Source organism: Pistacia vera, unplaced genomic scaffold (genome assembly GCF_008641045.1).
Source record: "Pistacia vera cultivar Batoury unplaced genomic scaffold, PisVer_v2 Contig414, whole genome shotgun sequence".
In the NCBI taxonomy this organism is placed as follows: Eukaryota; Viridiplantae; Streptophyta; class Magnoliopsida; order Sapindales; family Anacardiaceae; genus Pistacia; species Pistacia vera.
This window is the reverse complement of record NW_022196240.1, coordinates 178001-191455: the sequence shown is the minus strand read 5'-3', so window position 1 is coordinate 191455 and position 13455 is coordinate 178001. Positions and strand designations below refer to the sequence as shown.

The 13455-nt window shown below is 37.2% G+C and overlaps 1 protein-coding gene across 1 annotated transcript in view; it reads left to right on the top strand.

Moving 5' to 3' along the window:
* LOC116142692 (phototropin-2-like) overlaps positions 1–13455 on the top strand; it is a 63343-nt gene that overhangs the window by 3766 nt on the left and 46122 nt on the right. Inside the window, 1 exon segment of the mRNA XM_031428109.1 lies at positions 8868–8886. Within this exon segment, the coding sequence (XP_031283969.1) occupies positions 8868–8886 (19 nt within the window).

Genomic DNA, 13455 nt, shown 5'->3' with positions numbered 1-13455 from the left:
AAGAATGAGTAAGTCTCCTAGTCAGCCTAATTCAAGTTAGGTTCCTATAGGTCAGCCTAGTCCCATAAGGATGAGTCAGTCTCATAGTCAGCCTACCAATTTAGGTCCTACTCTAACTATATAGCCCACTCTTGGTAAACCAAACTCTCAGGAAAGATTGGAACTAGTAGGAGGTCTGGAGAAATTAAATCAGTCAAGTCTCCAATGTTATTCTCGAAGAACTAACTATCAAAGTGGAAGGAAACCTAATGATCATGAGCAATCATCCCAACTGGAAGAAACCAGTGATTCACAGTCACAAGGTAAGGAAGAACTAAAGAAACCAATGATTCACAGTCACAAGGTAAGGAAGAACTATCTTCTGATGAGTCTAAATCAAGGCATGATGATTTACATTTACCTATTACACTAAGGAAGGGTGTTAGATCCTGTATGTTGCATCCTGTATGTTGCATCCTATTGCTAAGTATGTGGCGTACAATAAGTTGGCAGATGATTTTTTGGCATTCACCACAAATCTCTCAGCTGTGAAGGTTCCAGCACCGGTACATAAGGCATTAGGGGATGAAAACTGGAGGAAGATTATGATAGAGGAGATTGAGGTTCTTCAGAAAAAAAACAAGACTTGGGAGCTGGTGAGTTTACCTAGAGGGAAAACAATTGTGAGCTGCAAGGGGGTGTTTACTATTAAGTATAAGGCAGATGGAACAGTTGAAAGGTATAGGCAAGGCAGGCGGCAATGGGATTTACGCAAACCTATGGAGTAGACTATGAGGTGACCTTTGCTTCGGTGGCTAAGTTGAATACTATCAGGGTTCTCGTCTCTTGCAACAAATCTAGACTGGCCTCTACAACAACTAGATGTGAAAAAATGCGTTTTTGAATGGTGAACTTGCAAAAAAGGTGTACATGGAAATGCCACAAGGGTTTGAAGGGAGTGGAAAGGACGAAAAAGTGTGCAAATTTAAGAAATCATTTTATGGCCTAAAATAGTCTCCACGGGCCTGGTTTGAAAAATTCACAAAGGCTGTTAAGAGGTATGGTTTCACTCGGGGGCAGACTGATCATACATTATTCCTTAAAACCTCTGTAGGTAAGATTACTATTCTAATTGTTTATGTAGACGATATTATTATTACTGGAGATAGTTTTGAAGAAATAGAGGCTGTTAAGAAGGTTTTGCTTGGGATTTTGAATTGAAAGACTTGGGACAGTTGAGGTATTTTCTTGGTATAGAGATTGCTAAGAGTAAAAAGGGAATTTCAGTTTCACAAAGAAAATATGTGTTGGATTTACTAAAGGAGATAGGTATGCTAGGTTGCAAGCCAGTTGAGACTCCCATTGAACAAAATCTAAAATTTGAGAAAATGAGTTGTGATGCTATGGTTGATAAAGGTAGGTATCAAAGGCTGGTTGGGAAATTGATATACCTATCTCATACTAGACTTGACATAGCCTTTCCTATGAGCGTAGTGAGTCAACATGTGCATAACCCACAAGAGAAGCATTTTGGGGCTGTGAGTAGGATTCTAAGGTACCTTAAAATGACCCTTAGGAAGGGGCTATTTTTTGGTAAAAAGAATGAAAGGAAAGTAGAAGCATTCACGGATGCGGACTAGGCGGGTTTTGTGGATGATAGAAGATCGACCTTAGGTTATTGCACTTTTGTTTGAGGAAATTTAGTAACTTGGAGAAGTAAGAAGCAAAATGTTGTAGCTAGAAGTAATGCTGAGGCTGAGTTTCATGCTATGGCTCATGGGATTTGTGAACTAATATGGCTAAGAAGAATCTCGGGAGAGCTTAAAATCAAAAGTACAGGGCCTATGAGGTTGTACTATGACAACAAGGTTGCGATTGGGATAGCACACAATCCAGTGCATCATGATAGGACCAAGCACGTTNGAGAATAGTCATGTATAAAAGTAATAAAATAATAGAAACCCAAAGTTGAACTGACACGACTAGGACCTCAGATGTTTGTGTAAACAATATCAAACATTGAGATAGCCCTATTATTGACTCGCTTGGGAAAGGAAGCTCTAGTTTGTTTTCCAAGTTGACATGACTCACAATTAAAAGAAGATAATGTAGACAGACTGGGTACTAATTTCTAAAATTTAGCAAGACTTGGATGACTAAGATGGCTATGAAGAATATTAGTAGATGCAGCGGAGGTGAAAGTAATTGGCGGATTTGGATCCGAGAGGTGGTACAGTCCATGTGATTTGCGTCCTATTCCAATCGTTTGACCTATGTTCCGATCCTGCACCACAATAGAGTCAGCCAAAAAGGTAACAGAACAGTTAAGATATTTGGTTAACTTACTTATAGAAATCAGATTATATGGACATTCAAGGGCAAATAAGATTGAGTTTAAAGAAATGGAAGGAAATGGTTGAGCTTCTCCTATCCCTTTAAACATAGTCTATGAACCATTAGCAAGAGTAAATTTTGATAAAGTGGGAGAAGAGGTAAGTTGAGATAAAAGATTTTTATTATCAGAAATGTGGCCAAATGCTCTGGAATCCAAAATCCATGGGCCAGTGGAGGAGGTCCAACTCAGATAAGCAAAGGAATTACCAGTTTGGGAGGTGCCAGATGAGGATGACTATTGCTTGACAGCTTGATATTTAAGATACTCATTGTAATCAGCCCCAGACAATGTAATGGAGTTGGGTTGTTGGTCTTTAGCATCGGGTAAGGGAAGGAGTCCATCTCCAGTTGCTTGAGCCATATAAGCGGTGGATTGATTAGAAGATTGACGTGGTGGCTTCCCATGCAAAGCCCAACAAGTGTCTCGGTTGTGGCTGTTCTTGTCACAATAAGTGCAATGTGGTCTAGATCCCTTTCCTTTTCCTTTTCCGTTTTGAGAACCACTCTGTCCTTGCTGATTTCCTGCCTGAACAGCTAATACAGATGTCTCAACCTCATTAGTATTGCCTAGGTTTAAAGAAAGACGCAATAATCAAGTAAATACATCTTCCAAAGATGGTATGGTAGGGCTAGCTAAAATTTGATCTCAAACAGAACCAAGGTCAGATCGTAGTCCGATTAAGGCTAGGACCATGGAGAATTTGTCACGTTGTCTCTCTTGTTCAGTGGTACTATCAGATATTGGCATAAGGGAATCAAATTGATCTTTTAAAGTCTCTATCTGCCCTAAATAGCTCTCCATATCTTGATTATTTTGTTGAAGGTGGACAATATCAGAAACAACTCTATATATTCTTTGCACATCATTCGTATACAAAGTCTTGGCTTTGGTCCAAACCTTACAGCAAGTTTTACACGATTGAAACAAATTAAGCAGTTTAAGGTCTAAAGAGTGCCAAAGGAGATTACATAACTGAGCATCAACTTTAGCCCAACTAGCCCTCTCAATAGTAGAAATATCAGTGGATGTTTTACTTAAGTGATCATCATAACCCTGCCCCATAAACCATAACTCTACTGAAGCGGCCCATGACGCATAATTACTACTACCCTAAAGCTTGACTATAGTACTTGTTGGAGAACTAGAAATAGAAGAGAAGAATGGTTTGATATCANGAGATAATTCTAATGGTTTTAAATTTTTTTTAGGCAACTTCTGAAGATCTGAAAAAATTCTTTAGCGATGTTGGCGGGGTTGGATCTATTCGAATTCTACAGGACAAGTTCACAAGAAAGTCAAGGGTATGACTTTGTTTCTCTCATTCATTATTTGTCAATGTTCTTTGTCCTTTATGCTTCAAATGAAAAAGAGGAAGCTATCCACTGCATCTTCCATGTGTACATCAGTGTTACAGTCAAATCCTTATTTAACATTGTCTGACCTTTAATCTTCAACATATGTATGCATAATGTGGACTGTACCATAGAAATTAGCCTTAAGAAACTAATTTTAATGAGACTGGGAGACTAGTATGGCCAATGCTTCAAGGAGATAGAAATTGCTAATTGTAGTCCATTCTCTTTGATCAAATTTCTCAAGGGTGCTCACTGAAACTTCAATTTGATTTCTTCCTTGCATGCAGTCAATAAATCATTTAGTTCTTATGCTTTTGGTTTTAAGATAGATGTCCTTTCCAGAGATGATTATGCAGTCTCAAATAAACTTGCAGAAGTGTTGAATTCCATAATTATGGTATAATTGCTTAATTTTCTAAGTATAAAGATTCTTACTGTCTAAGAGCATATTTTTTCATTTTGCTAGCAAGTGGTATGCTTAGGAGACTCAACCGTAGTCCCATACAAATTTACCCATATTCCAACTTGCCTTTAAACTATAGAGCAACTGTATGGGACCGTTGCATACTAATTTATAATATCCTCGGGTCGATTTTTGAAGGGCCTCACATATATGGATTTTGCCTATGATGCACACCTTGCTGTAGCTATAGGAAAGAACAAAAAAAAAAAAAATTATAGGGAAGAGGATAAGCATTGCAAGATCAAATCCAAAGCAAAAGAGAAAGGATTCTGCTGGTCTTGGGGCCTCTAGAGAACATGGTAGGCTAAGTGGAATTATGTTTTATCTTTGTTATTACTTGTATGTGTTTGTTTGTGTGCAATGCGGTATATAGACATTTGCATGTTTGTGTTTCCCACTTCTACCTTTTATTTTCTTACTCCTTTGGGTTAAATGGTAGCGCAAAGTAGTAATCAGACTTTCAGGGATTCTAGAGTGCCACACTCTGCTGCTAATAAACATAGTGATAGCATTCAGCTAAAGGGGAGGAACACATTTGCAATGCCAAGGAATGTCAGACAACTTGGTGTCCCCTCGAAAAATCCAAAAGCCAAGGAAGTGAAAGATGAGAAGCCAAAATCAAATAATGAGTTTAGAGAAATGTTCCTTAAGAAGTGAGGTTTGTTCTTGGGGTTACATGTTACATGTTAAGTAGAATAGCACAGTAATTGACAAACTTCTCTTTCTTATAAAAAAACGTAAGGTTTTGCCTTAATATGTTTCTATAAACATAGTTATGACNAATTACAGTGCATAACTCTCGGTACTCCAAGATGACTTTTGCTAATTGCTAGATTGTTACCTTTGTTAATTGTTTTCTCATGGAATAGTGTCCTTTGCTAAAAAATTTCTCATTCAGCATGGAAGTTGCATGCACGGAAGATATCTTTATGGATCTGTGAATTTATAAAATTTGCATGTCATATTCAACTAGTACATCGTTGTTGTATAATTGTTGTCTTCAATATTTGTTTTTATAAACAATTAGCCTAATGTCTCTTTAGTGTACCATTGAAATTGCCGGCTCTATATGATTGGATGTATTATATATACTTGAATACTTAACTGTGCAGTTTCTTCCTTTCAGCACACATCAAATTACTTATCTCAGTAGATGAAGAATACAGATGGTTTGCTGCATTTGTATGCTTATTGGGCTTGTTTGGAGCTAAATTTGGCTGCAGCTCTAGGTGTTTGGGAGAGCCTGGTTAAGATCTAATATGGCCCATTCATCATTTTCTCTTTCTTATCCTGTATAGTTCAATATGATTGATTTATGATTCATCTTTGTATTTTTTCCATATAACTTGCTTTTCGTCTGTGCATCGAGTCAATGTTGGAAGCCTGGCACGGTTATATATATAGCTATGGAAATTGATTTTGGACATTTAAACGAAGCTAGGTCCATCTACAGGAGATGCTACAGCAAAAGATTTAGTGGGATAGCTTTAGAGGTATAATTCTTTTACTTTACTTGCTTTCAATTATACAAGATTGATTTATGGACAAAATTTAAATTTGAATGTTTCTAAACTATTTTTTCCGTAATTTTTCTTTGTTCTTTTTTTTTTCTGAAAATTGTTGCTTTTAGTAGTATACGATGCAGCTTTATTTAATCAATTGATATTTGTCATATGCAATGAAAAAATTTCTATCTTTATTATCTTTTTGTTGCTGATGGAAGTTGAAACCAGACAAATGGCTTAAGTCAAGGTTGTTAAAATGTTGTTTATCAAGTAGNTCGACCTCTATATGTTTTATTCTAGCATGAAAGACAGGATTAGAGGATAGGGAGAGTGCACCAATATTATCAACCCATAGGCATGGAGGAGAGTGTAAAGGAAAGCCAAACTCTCGAAATAGCATGCGGATCCAGTAGAGTTCCGTGACTGTGAGAGCCATGGACCTATATTCCACCTCAATGCTTGAGCGAGCAATGACTGGTTGCTTCTTTGCCATCTAAGAAATTAAACAAGGGCCAAGGAATATGCAATATCCAGTAGTGGACTTGCGATCATCTGAGCTTCCAGCCCAATCGGAATCACAAAGACCATGTAAAGCAAGAGAACCTTTGCTGAAGTAGAAAACATGTTCAAGAGTGCCTTTTAAGTACCGAATAACCTCTTAGCTGCTGTAAGATGAACAGAAGTTGGACAGTGAAGAAATTGACATAATTGGTTCTCATTATAAGCAATATCTGGTTGAGTTAAAGTGCAATACTGAAGTGCTCCCACAATGTGTCTATAGGCAGTTGGATCAGATAGTGATTCCCCATCATTCTTGGACATTTTCCCACCTGAGGTGCAAGGTGTAGAAACAAGCTTAGCACCAATCATTTTTGTTTCTGGAGGAGGTCCAAGATGTATTTGCCTTGATGGAGATGCATATTATCTACAGTGCGGCAGACTTGAATGCCAAGAAAGAATGAGAGAGCTCCCAGATTTTTTACTGCAAAGTCTCGGCTGAGGTGCTGAAGGAGATCAGCTACTGCATCAGAAGAGTTACTCACCACCAAAATATCATCAACATAAATTAAAATGAGCATAGTAATAGAGGATCGATGTAGATAAAATAAGGAGGTGTCAACATTTGATCTTGTAAAACCAAGCTCTAGGAGACTTTGAGAGAGACGCCTGAACCAAGCCCTTGGTGTCTGTTTTAGGCCATAAAGGGACTTGGGGAGTCTGCAAACATGTGATGGGAAGTCACTGTGTTCAAACCCTTTAGGTTGCTCCATATAGATTTCTTCCTCAAGGTGTCCATGCAAAAATGCGTTGGAAATGTCTAGTTTCTGTATGATCCAACCATGATGAACAGCCAAGGCAAGCACCAATCGAATGGTGGCAGGCTTTATAACTGGACTAAAAGTCTCATGAAAGTCCACTCCATGCTCTTCATCAAACCCTTTGGCTACAAGCTTTGCTTTGTACATTTCAATGGTACCATCAGCCTTTTGTTTGAGTTTAAACACCCATTTATTTCGAATGATGTGTTTATTTAGAGGTCTAGGAAGTAAGATTTTGGTCATAAATCTTTGATTGTCTTAAAAAGGAGTAGAAGTAAACTACAGTTCTAATTGAAATATATCTATTTCAACACAAGAGCTTAAAATAGAAGTTCAGTTCCTCTCCCTTGTTTGTTCTGTGGAACTTTTCTAAGCTTTGCTATGCCTGTTACTGTTACACTGGCACATAGAGATAAAAAATAATGAACAACTACCAAAATAACAAGTATTAATACAAGGATTTGTACATTTTCATGCGGATAGTGTAATAATCATGAGAGAACAGAATGGTTCTGATGCATGAAACGTTTTTGTTTTTCATTAGGTCAAAGCTACTGCTGAAAATGTTGATGAAGCTGTTCGAGAACTTCCTAACGCCAACTTGGTAAGGTACTCTTTTTGCTCTATGTTATTAATAGTAGATAGCTCATGTCTTTATCATGGTTTAAAAGAGCACGAGTATCATCTGTTTGTATTTATTAAGTGTTAAATATAAAGAAAAGCAGATGCCATTTTAGCTTATGCTTTCATAATGTGGATCTTTCAACAATAATTAAGCAGAAAAAAAATTATTTACCACATTCAAATATGCTTGTTTCTGAGATCCTTACTAATGTTTACAATAAGCTGACTTTACATCCTGCAAAATGTTCATATGTTCTTGCTTTTACAAATGATTTTTGATAGCTTATAAGTATTTTCATTATTATAGGTCTTTCAACATTAATTAAATCTCTCATAACCATTTCTTCACTATTTATTTATCACAATGATTTGATATATTACTGAAGGCCAAAACCAAGCTGTTCTTTGAGCAATTTCATTGCATCTTAGCTCATGCAACTTGAAATTTATAATATTTTTCAAAGACCAGAAAACTTGTGGGCGATCCACTCTCGGCCTGTTTTCCCATGGCCACACAAAAAGCACAATCCTTCTTGGATAGCAATACAAAAGGTACCAATTTGTAGAGTTCGGCTCTCATCATATAAAAATTCTGTGCTTAGAAAACTTTCACCTCCCATTGTATTAAATTTATATGATTTGATGCTATTTGAGATTTTAAATTTTATAGCTCCCTCCTCCTTTATTAATATCTCCATTTTTTTTTTCTCTTTTGGGGATAAACTATTTGAGCTTCATAGATCACTGGACGTGGAGAAAAAATTGGTCTACACCATTTTAAGCCAGTTTAAGATATTGAAAGTCTGGTTCAATTGATACCAAATGAGAAGATCTTATTGAATATATAGAGCTTTACACGTTTGAATGAATTTCAAATATATAGAAAGATAAGACTACATGTAACAGAAAGATAAATGCTATCTCTTAGCTGATTCAGATGAGATGCAATCTTCCTCTTCAGTTATCTGACTTGGAATAGAATCTATATGGTTAACTGCCCCCTGCAAGCTGATGGTGANAGTTGCATGCACGGAAGATATCTTTATGGATCTGTGAATTTATAAAATTTGCATGTCATATTCAACTGGTACATCGTTGTTGTATAATTGTTGTCTTCAATATTTTTGTTTATAAACAATTAGCCTGATGTCTCTTTAGTGTACCATTGAAATTGTCGGCTCTGTATGATTGGATGTATTATATATAAGTGAATACTTAACTGTGCAGTTTCTTCCTTTCAGCCAATGTTTTAAAACCCAACCTGGGGTGAAACCCGGCAAAGTTTCCGGGTCCCAGGTTGACCGGTTGACAAAAAATTTTAAAATTAAGCAAATATACCCCTAAAAATTACAGTGAAGTCCCTATAGGTTTGAAATTTATCAAACACAACCCAACTGTAAATCTACCGGCGATTGATTAGCGACGGCGACACCCCAGATGCAACCCCAATCGTCCCTTGAGTCCATTTCCATCAAAATATACCCAAGATCTGGCCGAAATAGGTTCGATTTTGGCCAGATATCACCGACGTCGACGTCGGCATTCCAGGCCAGATCCCATCGATTTCGTCAACAACAACCCTCCCCATCACCCCAGAATTACTCCCCTTTTCCTTCTGACCAAAACCCACCTCATCCCACCTCACCCCACCATCGTTAGCCCTGTCAATCACCAGAAAAATCTCATCGTTGCCGCCGCCAGTTTTGTTCAATTTCCGGTCGATTTACTCACCGGAAATCAACTCTTTCACCACCATTACATTCACCGGACATTGATCTTCAAAAGCCTCAGCGTGCTGACAGTTAATTGTTCACTGATCATCACCGAAAATTCTAGGGTATTGGATGAATAGGAAAAAATTAAACCTGGCCCGTTGAAGCTTCCGAGTCCCGGGTCAACCAGTTCAACCCACCGGGCCGGGTTTTAAAACATTGCTTTCAGTACACATCAAATTACTTATCTCAACAGATGAAGAATACATCTCTAGGTGTTTGGGAGAGCCTGGTTAAGATCTGGTTTGGCCCATTCATCCTTTTCTCTTTCTTATCCTGTATAGTTCAAAATGATTGATTTATGATTCATCTTTGTATTTTTTTTCCATATAACTTGCTTTTCGTCTGTGCATCGAGTCAATGTTTGAAGCCTGGCAAGGTTATATATATAGCTATGGAAATTGATTTGGGACATTTAAACGAAGTTAGGTCCATCTACAGGAGATGCTACAGTAAAAGATTTAGTGGGACAACTTTAGAGGTATAATTCTTTTACATTACTTGCTTTCAATTATACAAGATTGATTTATGGACAGAATTTGAATTTGAATGTTTCTAAACTAGTTTTTCCCNTGAAAAAATTCTTTAGCGATGTTGGCGGGGTTGGATCTGTTCGAATTCTGCAGGACAAGTTCACCAGAAAGTCAAGGGTATGACTCTGTTTCTCTCATTCATTATTTGTCAATGTTCTTTGTCCTTTATGCTTCAAATGAAAAAGAGGAAGTTATCCACTGGACCTTCCATGTGCACATCAGTCTTACAGTCAAATCCTTATTTAACATTGTCTAACCTTTAATCTTCAACATATGTATGCATTGGACTGTACCATAGAAATTAGCCTTAAGAAACTAATTTTAATGAGACTGGGAGATTAGTATGGCCAATGCTTCAAGGAGATAGAAACTGCTAATTGTAGTCCATTCTCTTTGATCAAATTTCTCAAGGGTGCTCACTAAAACTTCAATTTGATTTCTTCCTTGCATGCAGTCAATAAATCATTTAGTTCTTATGCTTTTGGTTTTAAGATGGATGTCCTTTCCAGAGATGATTATGCAGTCTCAAATAAACCTGCAGAAGTGTTGAATTCCATAATTATGGTATAATTGCTTAATTTCTAAGTATAAAGAGTCTAACTGTCTAAGAGCATATTTTTTCATTTTGCTAGCAAGTGATATGCTTAGGAGACTCAACCGTAGTCCCATACAAATTTACCCATATTCCAACTTGCCTTTAAACTATAGAGCAACGGTATGGGACCGTTGCATACTAATTTATAATATCCTCTGGTCGATTTTTGAAGGACCTCACATATATGGATTTTGCCTATGATGCACACCTTGCTGTAGCTGTAGGAAAGAACAAAAAAAAAATTCTAGGGAAGAGGATAAGCATTGCAAGAGCAAATCCAAAGCAAAAGAGAAAGGATTCTGCTGGTCAATGGGGCCTCTAGAGAACATGGTAGGCTAAGTGGAATTATGTTTTATCTTTGTTATTACTTGTATGTGTTTGTTTGTGTGCAATGCGGTCTATAGACATTTGCATGTTTGTGTTTCCCACTTCTACCTTTTATTTTCTTACTCCTTTGGGTTAAATGGTAGCGCAAAGTAGTAATCAGACTTTCAGGGATTCTAAAGTGCCACACTCTGCTGCTAATAAGGTGTATGCAAAAACATTGTTTTGAAAACTTTCAACTTATTTTTCATAAAATTCCTTATATTCCTTGTTTTCGAAAATAAAACACTATTTAAAATTTACAAATGGCTCTTATTTAGATTACAAACTTGTATATGTATTTATGTTAATTTATCGTTGTGATTGTGGCTATTCAGTGCACGAGATTATGTAAATTTTAGTATGGTTGTTGAACGCTTAACTATCAATTTAAGCTTTTAAGTCAAGTTGTTACATAACATTGTTAAGATGTTACTGAATTATGATACATCTGCTTGGCATTATTGAATGTATGCAATCCTTGCATTTTAACTCAATGCGTAAAGATGCTTGTCTTTGTTCCCTTTCTCAGGTTACACCCGCTTGGAAGAGCTGCAATTATTTATGTTACAACAGGAAGCCAAATGTTCCTAAACTAATAGATCAGAAAGAGAAGTCACATAGAAAAGTGTAATGGAAAGAGAAAAACATATTGAACATGACTGACAAACAGTCCCAGCTAAGCGGCAGAAAAATACTGCCCAAAAACCAAACAAAGTGCATGGGAAAGGAAAGGATGAGCACAGAACTTAGCTGAAGAAAAACAAAGTGAAGAAGCAAAACCAAGTTTGAAGCATCTAATGACCGCACATCAAAGACTCGCCACTGGAAGAGCCAAAGTATACACTGACAAGTGTACTGCATTTTTCAAACCTTAACTTCGGGCAAGTAGAGATTCTCTCGCACTTCAGAGAGAGATTGTTTTTATTCTTTTTTGACGCTGGACAGCAAATACAGAGAGATAATTCTAATGGTTTTAAATTTTTTTCAGGCAACTTCTGAAGATCAAGTTTGAAGCAGGTCAATTGTTCAAAAACTTTCATTCAATGGTTGAAACTCAGTTTCAAGAAAAAATCTAAGTTTTACGGGCTGATAATGGTAAGGAATATTTTCACTCTATCCTAGGAAACTACCTGTTACATCACGGGATTGTACATCAAAGCTCTTGTGTTAATACCCCTCAACAAAATAGGATAGTTGAAAGAAAGAATAGGCACCTATTTGAGGTAGCTAGAGTCTTAATGTTTACCATGAATGTACCTTAATATTTTTGGAGTCATGCTATTTTAACAGCTGCATATTTGATAAATAGATTACCTACTAGAATTCTTGATTTTCATATGCCTCTTGAGACATTGCTAAAGATCTTTCCTGGTTGTAGGATCCTAAATACTTTACCCTTAAAGGTGTTTGGATGTACTGCTTTTGTACATGTTATGTCTCTTAATAGAGGAAAGCTAGACTCTAGGGCCATTAAATGTATCTTGCTTGGATATTCTCCCACACAGAAAGACTATCAGTGTTATTGTCCTGTAAAGAGAAAATTATATGTCTCTAGTGATGTTACATTTTTTGAGTCACATCCATTCTTTCCCACTTCCCTTCAGGGGAGAATTTGACAGATTGTGAAGGTCATTCGTGGGAAATAGTGTTACCCTTACAACCACACTTGAGTCAGTCTCAGTAGTCTCCCAGTCCAGGTCAAAATTCAAAGTCACCTAGTTTCCTATAGGTCATCCTAGTCCTATAAGAATGAGTCATTCTCCTAGTAAGCCTAATTCAGGTTAGGTTCCTATAGGTTAGCCTAGTCCCATAAGGATGAGTCAGTCTCGTAGTCAGCCTACCAATTTTTGTCCTACTCTAACTATATAACCCACTCTTGTTAAACCAAACTCTCTGGAAAGATTGAAACTAGGGGGAGGTCGGGAGAGATTAAATCAGTCAGGTCTCTAATGTTATTCTCGAAGAACTGACTATCGAAGTGGAAGGAAACCTAATGATCTACATGAGCAATCATCCCAACTAGAAGAAACCAGTGATTCACAATCACAAGGTAAGGAAGAACTATCTTCTGATGAGTCTAAATCAGGGCATGATGATTTACATTTACCTATTGCACTAAGAAAGGGTGTTAGATCCTGTATGTTGCATCCTATTGCTAAGTATGTGGCATACGATAAGTTGGCAGATGATTTTTTTGGCATTCACCACTAATCTCTCAGCTGTGAAGGTTCCAAGGCATTAGGGGATGAAAACTGGAGGAAGACTGTGATAGAGGAGGTGAAGGCTCTTCAGAAAAAACAAGACTTGGGAGCTAGTGAGTTTACCTAGAGGGAAAACAAATTTGAGCTGCAAGTGGGTGGTTACTATTAAGTATAAGGAAGATGGAATAGCTGAAGGGTATAGGCAAGGCTAGCGGCAAGGGGATTTACGCAAACTATGGAGTAGGCTATGAGGTGACCTTTGCTCCGGTGGCTAAGTTGAATACTATTAGGGTGCTCGTCTTTTGCAACAAATCTAGACTAGCCTCTACAACAACTAGATGTGAAAAA